Source organism: Heterodontus francisci, chromosome 35 (assembly GCF_036365525.1).
Source record: "Heterodontus francisci isolate sHetFra1 chromosome 35, sHetFra1.hap1, whole genome shotgun sequence".
Classification (NCBI taxonomy): domain Eukaryota; kingdom Metazoa; phylum Chordata; class Chondrichthyes; order Heterodontiformes; family Heterodontidae; genus Heterodontus; species Heterodontus francisci.
The window spans coordinates 32,703,771-32,719,047 of record NC_090405.1 but is presented as its reverse complement, the minus strand read 5'-3'; the positions used below and the strand labels follow the sequence as shown (position 1 = coordinate 32,719,047).

At 46.6% G+C, this 15,277-nt stretch overlaps 1 protein-coding gene across 1 annotated transcript in view; it reads right to left on the bottom strand.

Annotated features, from left to right (window-relative positions):
• Positions 1-1,353: 1,353 nt before the first annotated feature.
• The window catches only part of si:dkeyp-73b11.8 (BPTI/Kunitz domain-containing protein), a 33,811-nt gene continuing 19,887 nt past the window's right edge, over positions 1,354-15,277 (bottom strand). The window contains exons 3-6 of the mRNA XM_068015121.1: positions 11,832-12,005; positions 8,263-8,310; positions 3,659-3,746; positions 1,354-1,491 (exon numbers count right to left, since the gene is read on the bottom strand). Coding sequence (XP_067871222.1) covers positions 1,428-1,491; positions 3,659-3,746; positions 8,263-8,310; positions 11,832-12,005 — 374 coding nt within the window. The 3' untranslated portion in view covers positions 1,354-1,427. The remainder of the gene's footprint in view (positions 1,492-3,658; positions 3,747-8,262; positions 8,311-11,831; positions 12,006-15,277) is intronic.

Sequence of the window (15,277 nt, the reverse complement as noted above, 5' to 3'; positions counted from 1 at the left end):
GGGTCGAGGGAATAGGAGGAGGGTCCTCATCCTCATTTTCACATCTCCGTGCTGCTCCAATTCTGGCCTCTTGAGCATCCCTGATTTTAAGCATTCCACCATTGGCGGCCATGCCTTAAGCTGCCTGAGTCCAAAGCTCTGGAATTCCCTCCCTAAACCTCTCTCCCTCTATCTCGCTTTCCTCCTTTAGGACATTTGTTAAAACCTACATCCTTAATCAAGTGTTTGGTCATCTGTCCTATTAACTCATATGACCTGGTGCCAAACATTGGATGATTACGCTCCTGTAAAGTGCCTTGGGACGTTTTACTATGTGTTAAAGGCGATAAATAAATGAACGTTTTTGTTGATGTTCAGTCATTTCAGACTCTCGGGAATGTCAATGACTGTGTGATTACCATTAGTTACAGCAGATAGATGGGAGAGCCTGAGCTGAAGGTGGTGAGTGACATTGGAACCAGTGCTCACTGGGCACTGCTTGTCCCAGTGATCCACCCGCTGAGCTGGTGCTGTGGCATGATGCCAGCTTATTAAACATTGGCGGTTCCCGCAGCGGCCATGTCACACAGTCAGGGGGCAGATTATCAAAGCTACTAACAGCTATCAAAGGGCTGCTGCTCCCCCTTGTAGTTATCACGCAACTGAGTCGGCGGGGTGGGGGGTGGGGAGGGGGGGGAGGGGAAATGAAGGAAAGACTTGCATTTCTATAGCACCGTTCGCAGCCTCCACCAATGGAGTCTTTACCACCAATGAAATGCCTCTGAAATGTAATCACTGTTGTAATGTTGGTGACACAATAAGATAAATGACCAGATCACCTTTTTTTTTAGGTGTTGACTGAGGGATAAATATTGTCCAGGACACCGTGGAGAGCTCCCCCGTTATGCCACAGCATCCCTTGCATCCACCTGAGGGCAGGCGGGGCCTCAGTTTGACATCTCATCTGAAAGCCAGCGCCTCTGACAGTGCAGCACTCCAGCACTGGAGTCTCTGCCTAGAGTAGGTGTCAAGTCTCTGGAGTGGGACTTGAACCCAGGACCCCTTCCCTCAGCGGGAGGTGACAGTGGCACCCACTGAGCCCCAAATGATAGACAAGGGCAGTAAGGAGGACACTGAGGGCTGCAGACATCTGCTCCCTGTGGCCAGGAGTTAAGAGTAACACAGGATTATTCTCTAATAACACAACTGAAAAAAGCCTGAGGACAGACTGAGTACTATCTGTACAATCTACAGGTACTCAGTGAAGGGAAAGAGACTACATACGAGAACCTCCATTTATAATTGTAACAATTATACACACAAAGTGTATGAATGGAGTGAAACGTTCAAAAAAAGCGACAACCATCCACGTAATTATATCAAAGTGTTCCAAGTAACAATCTTTATTAGTGAGCTCAGAGATAGTTTATTGATATATTTCTTCCATTTCATCTCATTTCGATCCCTTTAGTCAGTGGTTCCATATGAGACTTTGTTCCTGGTTTCTTGGCCCTGAATAAAACAGAGAGAGAAATGAAACTCAGTGAAAGCAATTCCAGGGGATTAAAATGCGAGGGCGTTCTACAAGCTCACGTTTGCATTGTGCAGCTTCCCTCAGGGGGGCAGTGGTAGAGCTCCCTGGTTAGTGGGAGCCTGTGGGCCTGAGACACGAAACAACACAGGAATCCCAGGGCTCAGCGCCGGACACAAACCCCCCCTCTCCACCCAGGACAAAACTGCATCGCCAACGTGAATCCTTAAAATATGCTTGATTGTATTTTTGTACATCACACAGAGACAGGCCATTCGGCCCAACTGGTCCGTGCCAGCATTTATGTTTCACATCAGCCCTCGTCCCACCCTACTTCATCTCACCCTATCAGCATAATCTTCTATTCCTTTCTCCCTCATGTGGTTATCTAGCTTCCCCTTAAATGCATCTCCACTGTTCTGCTCAACTCCTCAATGGGTAGCGAGTTCCACATTCTCACCACTCTCTGGGTGAAGAAGTTTCTCCTGAATTCCCTATTGGATTTATTAGTGACTGTCTTATATTTATGGCCACCAGTTCTGGTATCATCCTTGTAAATCTTCTCTGCACCCCTCTCCAGTGCTTCTATATCCTTTTAATAATATGGAGAACTGTTCACTGTGCTCCAAATGTGGTCCAATCCAAGGTTTGATAGAAATTTAACCTCTCTGCTTTCCAATTCTATCTCTCTAGAAATCAGCTCTGTTTGCTGTTTTTATGGCCTTATTAACCTGAATTGCTGATTTAGTGATTTATGTATCCACAGATCTCTCTGCTCCTCTAACCCATTTAGACACCTATTATCCCCAAGCAGTATGTGGCTCCTTATTCTTCCTACCAAAATGTACCACTTCACGATTATCTATTATCGAAATTCATTTGCCAATTAAACACCCATTTTGCAAGCTTATTAATTTTTCCCTGCATTTTGTCACAGCCCTCCTCTTTATTAACTACACTCCCCCTTTTAATGCCGGCCTCCCTTTTAGAAATTGTACTTCTGATTCCCGAGCCCAGATTGTTGACATAAGTTGTGAGGAACAGTTCTCCCAGTTCTATTCCTTGTGGAACATCACTTCCCACTATTTTATCAATCAAAATCTGAGACAGCACAATGGTATCTTCAAGCTTTAATTCCCTAAGACGATCGAGATCGATCACTAACACTTGGAAAACGATTAGCTTTCATGTCCAAGAAATTGGACCACAGCCATTTGAAGGACCACAGGGAGGGCCCGAGGCTTTTTGGATATTGAGCCTCATTGGAGTGTTGGTGCACTAAGAGCCTGGCAGTGAAGCAGTATCTAAAGTTGGTATCACTCAGGTAAGTGTTGTTCTCAATCAGAGCCTGTGGCATGGATCGGGATGGAGGCCTGGGTCAGGGATTGGTGCATGGGTTGGGAATTGAGGCCTGGGATTAGGGGTCAAAGAATCAGGCCTGGGTCAGGGGTCAGTGCCTGGGTCGGGGGTCAGTTCCTGGGTTGGGATCGGGAGAGGCGGCGATCTGCTCCTTTGATGTGAGATTTGGAGAAGTAGTCCCCTTCGTGCTGACTCCACACTCAGATATGTTACTTGCCTTCAACGTTGCAGGCGATCCCTAGGGCTGGTTTCTCCGAGTGCAGCCACGGTTGGTGCTGACGGCCTCAACACAAATCAATTTTACACGAGGACCTCAAACAGGAATTAGGCTCTTACTTGCATAGACCCACATTTCCAGTGTGGGTAAAGGATGCTTCTTGTTTGTCCTTACCTAATATGATGGGCGGTGAACTTCCTGCTGGAAATGTCTGCCCATTTCTGTCCACCATATTAGGGTCTTAGTAGGCCAAGTTGGTCCTGAAAAATGCGGATCAATTCTAGGCCATGATTCTCTAATAAGTTCGAAGTGATTGTCAGATCCTTCATTAATTACTTTAAAAACAAGTGTTAGATGCTGTAAACAGGGGCACAAATTGCCCCTTGTCCCTCCTTGACACATTGTGAGGGGGAACATTCCCACAGAGTGCCTACGAGCATGTTAGCTGCCCCCTAGATGTTAGTGTCATCCAACCAGGTTTCAGAAACGTGTCCCTGCTTCCTGTAACTTTCGTACAATCAAATAAAATCTTTAATCTTAATCCCGCATGAGGAGAAAAATAAAGTCCAAACCGTTTCTTCCTCTGTGTAAAAAACACAGTGAGTGCGACAGCGAGAGTGAGCAGCACGGCACATCCCATCCCCAGTCCCACCGCCAGGCCTGCAAGACAGAAACGCCAAGTTCTTGGTTATTTAATGAGCTACTAGCGCACCTCCCGTGCTGTTGCTCATAGTGAGACCCCCCCCCCTCCCCATCCTCCCAAAGCACCTCAACGTCTCAGCATGTGGGTGTGCTGGCAAGGGCAGCATTCGTTGCCCATCTCTATTCATGACTAAGCAGAGCAGCAACTCCCCCAATACCTGACCCTCCCCTGCCTCCCCAGCCCCCTTCCTCACTCCCACCCCTGCCATTACCCACTTGCTGAAACTCTTTCGTTTTGTCTCATGGAGATTGATTGTAAATTGAGTCAAGAATGGAGACCCTGTTTGTTTCTACATTTTCTTATCTCTCCACAGCTCTTGAAGAGAGGGAACCACACAGGTCCCCAGGGACCAGAGGCTCCCCCTGCATCCCAAGTGAGTGCCTGTTCTCTCCATGGACAGGGAGTGTTCGTGGGCTCTTTGACCATGGCGGTGGGAGGGGGGAACCTGCCTTCCTTCAGCTGTTCCCTGCATGGGTGTAATTCTACAGAGCTCCCTGGACCAGCAATCAGGAACCAATCTTTTCCCCTCTTTCAGTGTAGGCCTCTCCTGGTCAGTGTTGCTCAATGCCAGGCCCGTGGGGTCCATGAGCCATCGGGGGTGTGGGCAGCGCCTGATCCTGTCTCTGCCACACAGTTCTACTAATTGTATTCAACCTCCCGTCACTTACATCAGAACAGGAGGAGGCCATTCAGCCCCTCGTGCCTGTTCCACCACTCAGTGAGATCATGGCTGATCTGTATCTTAACTCCATCCACACATCTTGGCTCCATATCCCTTAATACCCTTGGCTGGCAAAACTCTATCAGGGTCAGATTTTAAATGATTAATTGAGCTATCATCTACTGCTTTTTGTGGGAGAAAGGCCCACACTTCTACCACCCTTTGTGTGAAGTATTGTTTCCTAACTTGCCTCCTGAATGGCCTGTTTAAGGAGTACCTTAAGGTTAGGTCCACTTGTCCTAGACTCACCCACCAGCATGATAAAGCTTTTCTCTCTCTCTTGACTTCTCTACACGATCAATTCCCTACAACCTTTCGGAACTGTTAGATGGGGAGGGGGCAGGTGGTCACCTCTGTAATATTACTTGCTCTTTTGATATGTGAACTCACAGGACTACAAGTAATATACAAAAAATGTATTATACTTTAACTAGAACATATATATATATATATATATATATATATATAGACAGTTACTGCACGAGCCACATCTACACACATCTCACTCTGTTGGGCCACACCCACAACTCCCTGGTCACGTGTATCGCGACATCACTTTTTCCAGTGATCTTCACTTACAGCACTTATGGTGATCCACTCTTAAGTTCGTCCTACAATATCCCTCTTTTCTCTAAAGATAAAAATATATGTACTATATACAATGATGTTGCAGTTCAGACTAACTATAAGTGATTAAAACAAATGTTATTTACAAGTAAGTAAATTTAACACTCTCTAAAACGTAGAGGAGGTTTGCTTATTTGTCTCGATCTTGTTATTGTAAACCTCTTCCCAGAGCTGAGCTTGTCTAGATGACTCCTCTGAGACTCTGGTGACTCGGAACTCTGGTTAGCATGTTCATCCTCTGTGCTCGTAGCCTCTGTACGTTCATCTTTAGACTTTATCTTTGAATGTATCCGCGATGCCACAGGGTGTCACATGTTGTACAGCTGTCTGAGTTGACTTTGGGTCTGTCTAAGAATCACACCATTGGGTGTCTGGACCTCTTACGATCTGGGCTAGTCGCATATCCCAGCAACCTCTGCAGGATACCAAGTTCCCGATGTACAGTTGAGGACTCTGACCTTCTGCCCTACTCTCAGTCAAGCTAATTCTGGTCCTGCTTGCCTGTCATATGATGCCTTCATCTTCCCTTGTATCGAAAGCTTAGAAAGATGGTGATTGGTGACATCACCAATCACCGACAATCCCTCTGTCCTCCGGGTACTTGCTGCAACAAACTGAAGCCCAATGAGACACTTTCTGTCATATCGTTGCATCATGTCATGACTCCCAGCCTTTGTGTCGTCCTTTACATTGACCAACCCAATACACTCAACTGGATATTTTCTACCATCTTCAGTGTGTTACTGACTTCCTGTATTGTGACAATTCAAAAACCTCGGCATACTGGAAGTCCTCCGACGGCTGGTCCAGTTGTGTCTACAATATAAAACATTTGGAACTCCCAGAGCTGCCCTGCAAGGTTATCGTTCCAATGCACTTGATTGGAGAACCATTGTAGGCAGTCAGCCTAGCCGTGGTGGGTCATACCGTAGATTCCCATTTCTTTAAGACCTTCAGTATATGTATGGGGTAGAATATTTGCACTTGCTCTGGTGTTGATTTTTACTCTGAACTTATGCTGGCCACTCTTCTGTGGACATACAATCCTGATCATGGCGAATGCCTCAGATTGCATAATAGAATTGGCATGATGATCCAAGTTAATTATGTGAATTGCTTGCTCCCTGTTCGTACGAGTGAATTCTTCATTCGTGTCCTCCTGACAATCTGTCTCTCTGCTGACCCGATGTACCTGCTTGGGCTTTTGTTGTGTGTCGGCATTACCTTTTGTTGCATTTGCCACCCTGTCTTGCGAGCATTCTCTCTGCATGTGATCTGCCACCGTTCCTGTGTGCAGTATCTGAGCTCGGTCTTCTGCACTGCCTTACCCAATGTCCTCGCATGCCACAAGCTTTGCACTGGTCCTGGGACGCCGGACATTGGTGAATTGGGTGAGCCAGGCCACACTTGCCATAAAGCTTAGCTGATATTTGAGCCTTGGTTGCCATACTAATTGTTGTAGCCACTCCCAATGCTTGTAACTGTTGGTGCCCAGCCATGACGGCTTCAAATTTCCTTCCATCATTAAGTAGTGCATTTATGGTGTGCTCTTTCTTCTTTTGTAGCAGTTCTTTTTGAAAGTCCTCTATTGGAGTCGGTGCAATTACTAGCTCTATAACACGTTCTGACAATTAAATATCTGTGAAGTCGCATTCCTGAGCTTTGTCTTGGCACCTTACAGCAAACTGGTCAATGGACTCATCCTGCCTTTGGTGGTAGGTCATACACTGAAGGCTGTGTACTTGGACATTTATCTTCACCTTGAGTTTCTGCTCCAGGAATGTCCATATCTTGCTGGGGTCCTTCTAATCCACAGTTGACAATCCTGACGTAATGATCCATTGCGGGCCTTCATTGCCCAGTGCGATCTTAATCTTAATAACTTGTTTCCCTGGTTTACTGACCTCTTGATCCACAGTTGTATTGACTGCTGAAACAGTTTGAATTCAGATGCTATGTCTGATGCCTTCCAATCTGTAACTGGATATCTGAAAGCTACTGTCTTAATGATCCTGCTTTTTTTAATACAAATAAAGGTCTTTTTACAGTACTCTTTTCACAGACACACTTCTTTTTTTCCTTGTTTAGACAGATTAGTTTTCTGCAGGCCTGCCCCTTTAAGAATGAGACTTTTTTTTTTATGACTGTGAGGCAGCTTTGTTTTCTGCAGCCACTGGCACATTGCAGTATTGGCAGCTGCCACAATCAGGCTTTCTCACTGTGCTGTGGACCTCCAGTGGCGCTGTTGGGTTGTTCCTACTCTTTTTGGCTTAGGCCCCACCTATGGAGCAAAAAAACCAAGAAAACTAAAACAGTAATGGTTTCAGCATCTGCTTTTCAAATTTTTTGACCCACTGCCAGAGTCCGAACTCCCGGCCAATTGCCTTCTGTACTCAGAATATCAACACCTCCCTGGGTCCTGTCTGTGGTCTGAGCTCACTGCACTGTTGTGGGGTCTCCTGCCAAGTGCTCTCTGCCTAAATCTTCGGCCACTCCAGGTAGGCAATCAGCTGTTCTTTGTTCTCTCAGTGTGTTCTTCAGAAAAAAAATCAAACCTTTCCACAATGTAATAGTTGGTGGTCTTCAGAAAAAATATATCCCAATTGTTGCCACCATGTAATATTACTTGTTCCTTTGATATGTGAAATATTGTAAAATTCACAGGACTGCAAGTAATATCCAAAGAAAACATTGTTTTTTATTATACTTTAACTAGAATATATATATATATATTATATATATACATACACAAAATTACTGCAGGAGCCACATTGAAACACATCTCACTCTGTCAAGCTACATCCATAACTCCCTGGTCATGTGTGATGCGACATCACTTCCTCCAGTGACCTTCACTTACAGCTTCTTAAGGTGGTCCCCTCTTAAGGTCGTCCCACAACAACCTCCCCAGAGTGAATCTAAAGCCAGGTCCTAGAGATGCAGCAGGAATAATCCACTCCTCACACTAATGTTTGCACCAACAGGACTGGTATCTCTACTTGAAAAACTCGGGGTGGGAATGTGAGTTAGTAAAATCTCCTGAATAAAAATTACAAAACAATCACCGTTTTTAAAATCGTGGACCAATACGCCCAAGAGAGGACGAGCGGTCATTCCCAACGTACCTTCATTCACTTCCGATTCTTCATCATCATCTTCACCAGGTGGTCCTCCTGACAAATGGGCATCAAAACAGCAAATTAGAGACACGCTCCACACAATCTTGGGGGGGGCGGAGGTGGGGGTCGCAATGATGCCAGACCTGCACATTCAGCAAATATTAGTTTGAAAGCTTGTTATTCAAACCCCTCTTACTCAAAAGGGGCCAACTGAAAAGTGGAAATCATTCCAGAATGGGTGAGAGGGGTCATTTTGGGAGTTTTGGACTGCCCCCCAACACTTCTGATCTGCGAAGCGTCTTGCCCAAGGGCCCACATTCTGGAATATTGCTCCCGAGATTTAACTGGAAACCGGGTGAGTCCTAGGTTCTACCCTCAGTCTGGAGTCCGCTCACTGATATCTTGACCCCCATTGTGTACACTCAATAGTGATTGACCATTGGCAGGACTCTACTCATAGAGCCGCTCCTCACTGAGGAGAAAAACTGCCAGAGCGAATTGGTGAAACCATGACAGCAGATCTCCTGATCGGAGTAGGTACAAGCAGCAGCAGTAGCAAATTGGTGAAAATCTTGAAGATTTGTTAAAGGGCATACTGTGTATGATTTACTAACCCACTGTGGCAGTTTGAAAATTAAATTGAATTTTAAAATAGAATCAGAATTTTAAAATCTGGGATCAGTAAAAGTGACCATGAAGCTACCAGATTGTCGTTAAAAACCCAACTGGTTCAGAAATGTCCTTTAGGGAAGGAAATCTGCCATCCTTACCTGGTCTGGCCTACTTGCAACTCCAGTCTTACATCAACCTGCTCAACTGGCCTTCTGAAGTAACCCAGCAAGTTGATGAAGATCCAGGGTAAAAAGCGATGGACAATGAATGTCAGCCTTGCCAGTGACGTCCCACATCCCGGGATTCTGCTAAAGAGCCAGTACTGGGAGGTCAATGGGAGGCTTGTCTCCTCATAGAGGGCCATCCTTCAGTCTCTAGCAGGGGACAAGATAAAATTCCTGACAGCCAGCAGCCCTTTACTGGCTGCTCGTTCCTGACGTTCCAGCCTCCAGTGCCCGTGGCACTCTGCGTTCCTCACTGGCCTATGTGCCAGTTAAATATTTCAATGGGCAGAGCCTTGCATTAGAGTCATAGAGTTATACAGCACAGAAACAGGCCCTTCGGCCCATTGTGTCCATGCCGGCCATCAAGCACTTATCTATTCTAATCCCATTTTCCAGCACCTTGACCTGTTGTCTTGTATGCTATGTCATTTCAAGTGCTCATCTAAATACTTCTTAAATGTTGTGAGGGTTCCTGCCTCTACCACCTCTTCAGGGAGTGTGTTCCAGATTCCAACCACCCTCTGGGTGAAAATGTTTTTCCTCAAATCCCCTGTAAACCTCCTGCCCCTTACCTTAAATCTATGCCCCCTGGCTATTGACCCCTCCGCTAAAGGAAAAGGTTTCTTCCTATCTACCCCATTCTGGGATGTGATTGGCTCCTTTGGGCACAGTCACAATGACGCACAGCCTGGGCCTTATAACCAGCCCAATTCCCTTTACCAACCGTGCCTGCGGTGGGGACTTCAGAATTATCTGCTGCATTGAGATATTATGTTAATATCCTTATTTCTTCCGCACTGTGAAAGGATGCCTCGCGACCTTTTGACCCCCTTCCATGGCTATCTATAGCTCTGCAATCTGTGCCATTGTTTGTTCTCTAAAACTGCTACATTTCCCCGCTGTCTTGGTGACAGTCAGAAAAATCGCAAGATTATCGTGACAAGGGAGGCTGCAGGGCCCCCCAACCCAGATACTGCTCCTGATTAAAATAACAGTCTCCTCATCACATCGTCGACCACCTTCCCCGGAGCTCATCCCAAGCGATGACCACTCTTCCAATAGGTTGCTTCTGATGCCAGCATGAACTCGATGGCCCGAATGGCCTCCTTCTGAGCTGCAACGACTCTATAGGCTGGATATGCATTCCATGGTTGGGAATCCGCTGCCCAGAGCATTTCAGGATCCCGACACCATGTTCCAGCAGCGTCGCTACTGCAATGCAATCTTGGAAGGCAAATGCCCTAGTTGGGTAGGAGGCGAACTCAGCGCCAATGAGATGCACCAAGCGCCTCCAGGAGGGGGAGCCAGTGGCACAGGCAGGTGGCAGCCATGTTGGGGGCTTTGCCGTGTTGTGCAAACAGTTCATGAAAAGGCCCAGGACAATAACAAGGACAGGAAGTGGCCACAGAGGTCAAATGAAGGTACAGTGCTCCAACTGGTGCTAGTTGGTCCCTCAAATTTATCTCCATCACACTTTGTAATGAAGTTTATTTGGCCGCACGGTGACCCTGACAGCTATGTATTAACATGCACCAGACTGGTCGGGATTGCCAAGATCAGGATTGAAAATTGCCATCCTGAACGCCCCTAAAGGAGCTCAACGGGCCCTTAATCAGAGGCAAGTGGCTTCCCTGTTCCCTGCCCCCTGCCCTGACATCCTGACATTCAAAATCGCGGACTGTCATGGAGACGTTGGGTCCAGAGGCGACCTCCAGGACCGCAATTTTCGAATAATGTCTGCTGTAGTTCCAACCCCATGGCCCTTGGAAGATCCGGCCCGATGTCTCTAAGATGTCTCTAAGATGTTTCTAAGATGACTTTAAGATGTCTCTAAGATGACTCGATGATAACTCTATGATGTCCCTATGACGTCCCTACGATGACGCTATGATGTTTCTCCTAAGCTTTCTCTGCTGATGGACAGCTAGACATGTCTTGTACCCCATTTTCACATGTCCGTTATGTTAACCTATTCCTAGTACACTGTGAATCAGTGCCTCAGATTAACCTTTTAGTATTGAGGGTCCTGTCTCAAGCTTCTTTTAAAATTAAAGATTGTCCCCAGTCTTTTCTCGTATCCCAGGAATAGCTTGCCTTGCTCCAATGTGCAGCAACTTGAACCTGTCTGCAATGTGCAGCACCTTGAACCTGCCGCTGACTTGGCCATTGTAAATGCTCCACTCCCAGGACAGTGTGTCAGAGAACGGCTGTATGTGAAGCAGTGAGAGGGGCAGGGGAGAGGCTGCACAGTGTGGGTGGGGGAGGGAAGAAGCTGCACGATGTGGGTGGGGGAGGGGAGGGGAGAGGCTGCACGGTGTGGGTGGCGGAGGGGAGGGGAGAGGCTGCACGGTGTGGGTGGCGGAGGGGAGAGGCTGCACGGTGTGGGTGGAGGAGGGGGGAGGCTGCACGGTGTGGGTGGGGGAGGGGAGAGGCTGCACGGTGTGGGTGGCGGAGGGGAGAGGCTGCACGGTGTGGGTGGGGGAGGGGAGAGGCTGTACGGTGTGGGTGGGGGAGGGGGGAGGCTGCACGGTGTGGGTGGGGGAGGGGAGAGGCTGCACGGTGTGGGTGGGGGAGGGGAGAGGCTGCACGGTGTGGGTGGGGGAAGCAAGAGGTTCCATGCTGTGGGTGGGGGAAGGGAAAGGGTTGCATGTCACAGGGGGAGGAAACAAGTGGAGAGTTAGCCCTGTTAGTTTGGCTCTAGCATCATGTAGTGTGCCCTCTGTTGAAAGCAGGCCTCACCCATTTTACTGGCACAGAATGAGTTGCACATGCTGGCTAGGAAGAATCTGTTTCCATTTCCTCCACATCCTCCATATAGGAAGGCCTTGCATTTCTTCTTTTTGTTGTCGAAGTAATACAGTAAGAGACGTCCTTTACAATCTCCTGGGTCCATTGTCAGCAGGCAAGCCCGGTCTATAGAACAAATACAGGAGATAGCCCATGAGTAAAACTCATCTCTATTATACTGGGGATGGTGCTGAGCAGTGTTTATCTTTGGACTGTAACTGGTCTATGAACATACGAACATATGAATTAGGAGAAGTAGGCCATTCGGCTCCTTGAGCCTGTTCCGCCGTTCAATAAGATCATGGCTGATCTGTTAATGTTTCGAATTGCACACTCCCATCAATCCCCAATTCCCTTGCCTAACAAAAATGTATCTACCTCCACCTTAAAATTATTCAATGACCCCGCCTCCACCTGAGGCAGAGAGTTCCAAAGTTGCACAACCCTCTGAGAGAAAACATTTCTCCTCATCTCTGTCCCAAAAGGGTGACCCCTAATTTTAAAACAGTGCCCGCTAGTTCTGGACTCACCCACAGGAGGAAACATCCTGTCCACATCCACCTTGTCAAGACTGTTCAGGATCTTATAAACTTCAATCGTCTCCCTTCACTCCTAAATTCCAGTGAAAACAAGCCCAGTCTGTCCAACCATTCCTCATAAGACAACACACACATTCCAGGTTATCAATCTAGTAAACCTCCTCTGAACTACCTCTGACGCATTTATATCCTTCCTTAAATAAGGAGACCAAAACTGCACACAGTATTCGAGATGTGTTCTCACCAATGCCCTGTATAACTGAAGCATAACATCCTTACTTTTATTTTCAATTCCTCTCGTAACAAATGATAGCATTCCATTAGCCTTCTTTATTACTTGCTGTACCTGCATACTAACTTTTTGTGACTCCTGCACTAGAACACCTAGATCCCTCTGCACCTCAGAATTCTGCAGTCGTTCTCCATTTAAGTAATACTCTGCTTTTTTATTCTTCCTGCCAAAGTGAACAACTTTACATTTTCCCACATTATATTTCATTTGCCAGATTTTTGCCCACTCACTCAACCTATCTATATCGGTCTGCAACGTCATGTCCTCTTCACAACATACTTTCCTACCTAGCTTTGTGTCATCTGCAAATTTAGCTACCATGCCATCACTCGCCTCATCTAAGTCATTGATATAAAAAGCTGAGGCCCCAGCACAGACCCCTGCGGGACTCCACTCGTCACATCCTGCCAATCAGAAAAGGACCAATTTATGCATGCTCTCTGTTTTCTGCCAGCCAGCCAATCTTCTATCCATGCTAATATGTTATCCCCTACACCAGGAGCTCCTATTTTGTGCAATAATCTTTTATGTGACACCTTGTCAAATGCCTTCTGGAAATCCAAGTACAATTCGTCAATGGGCTCCCCTTTATCCACGTGTGCTTGCAAAATTCAAAACACAGTGCCCAACATTAGATGTGATTCCGCGATTGGACAACATTTGCTAAATAACCCTCAGTGTGCTAAGAATTACGCTGACAGCCAATTTAAGATTGTCAGTAGGGCTCGCAGTGTGGCACATTTGCGCATACTGGAAGCTCCATATCTTTAATACACACGGCCCTGTGCTTTGCAGACAGAAAGAACATGTACACACATTGCGTCTGTTTCAGCTGAACAAAATAAGTGACAGCCATTCGCTGGTTCATTCCTCAGGGCAATGCCTTGACCAGAGTCAAGCTGCCTGGTTTAAATTTCAAACAAAGCTTGGCAGTGAACTGTCAGTCACTGTTAACTGGTGCATTCTCCATAGCAACACTTCTACTAATCAGAGTCACTTGCCAAGCAATCAGCACTCTCTTCTCATGCAGTATAAGTTGTTGTTTTCCTTTAAGTTGGTATTCTTGCGTATTGTCCTGATGAGTGCAAGACGAAAAGCTTCGACAACATGTCTCTATTTTTAGCAATTCTCATGTTCTATACTACCAAATGACTATTTGTACAACCAATATTTCTTCTTGTATACTTCGTCCTACTTTGTGATTACTGTTCGAGGGCCTGTAGACCACTCCCACTAATGACTTCTTTCCTCCACTATTCCTCATCTCCACCTAAACCGCTTCTATATTCTGAGCTCCTGAACCAAAGTCATCTCTAACTATTGCACCAATGCCATCCTTGTATAACAGTGCTACCCATCCACCTTTACCTAGCTTCCTATTCTTCTTGAATGTCACACACCCCTCAATATTCAGGTCCCAATCCTTGTCATTCTGCAGTCTGTAATGGCTATCAGATCATATTTATTTACTTCATTGTGCACCATCAGTTCATCTACTTTGTTATGAATGCTCCATGCATTCAGATACAGAGCCTTTAATTTTGTCTTTTTGTTATCTTTGTAACATCTAGTCTCGACTGTTGGTGTGTTCTTAGGTTTTTTCTCTCTGTCCCCTCCTGCCATTCTCTGACCTTTATTTCCCATATTACTATTCTGCTCTCCTGCCTTGACTCTACCCCTTGATTTGCTACATCTACTTAAGCTTAATTCTTCACACCCCCCCACCACCACTCACCCCCACCCCCCCAACCCCCTTGTTTAGTTTAAAGTTGTCTCTACCTCCCTAGTTACATGGTTTGCCAGAACACTGGTCCCAGCACAGTTCAGGTGCAGACTGTCCCAACGGTACAGCCCCCACTTTCCCCAGTACCTGTGCCAGTGCCCCACGAACCAAAACCCATTTCTCCTACACCAGTCTTTGAGCCACGTATTCATTTCACTAATCGTATGTGCCCTCTGCCAATTGGCACGTGGCTCAGGTAATAATCCAGAAATTATTATCTTTGAGGTTCTGCTCTTCAGTTTGGTGCCTAGCTCCTCATACTGGCTAAGCAGAGCCTCTTTCCTAGTCCTGCCTATATCGTTGGTACCTACATGGACCATGACAACTGGATCCTCTCCTTCCTACTCCAAGTTCCTGTCCAGTCCTGAGCAGATGTCCCAAAACCTGGTACCGGGTAGATAACACAGCCTTCTGGACTGACGCTCTCAACTGCACAGAACAGTGCAGCCTCCTCACTATACTCTACTGTACTACCACTACATTCATTTTTACTCTCCCCACTTGAATGGCTTCCTGTACCACAGTGCCATGGCGAGTCTGTTCATCCACCTTGCAGACCTCGCTTTTGTCTACACAGGTTGAGAGCATCTCAAACATGTTTGACAATTGCAAAGTCTGAGGTTCCTCCACTACTGTCTACCTTTACCTGCCTCGTTCACGGTCACAACCTCCTGTCCCTCACTGCAAACCAAAATAGATGACCCTGTCCTAAGAGGTGTGACCGTCTTCCGGAACAAAGTGTCCAGGTATTTCTCCCCCTCCCTTATGTTGTGCAGTGATTGCA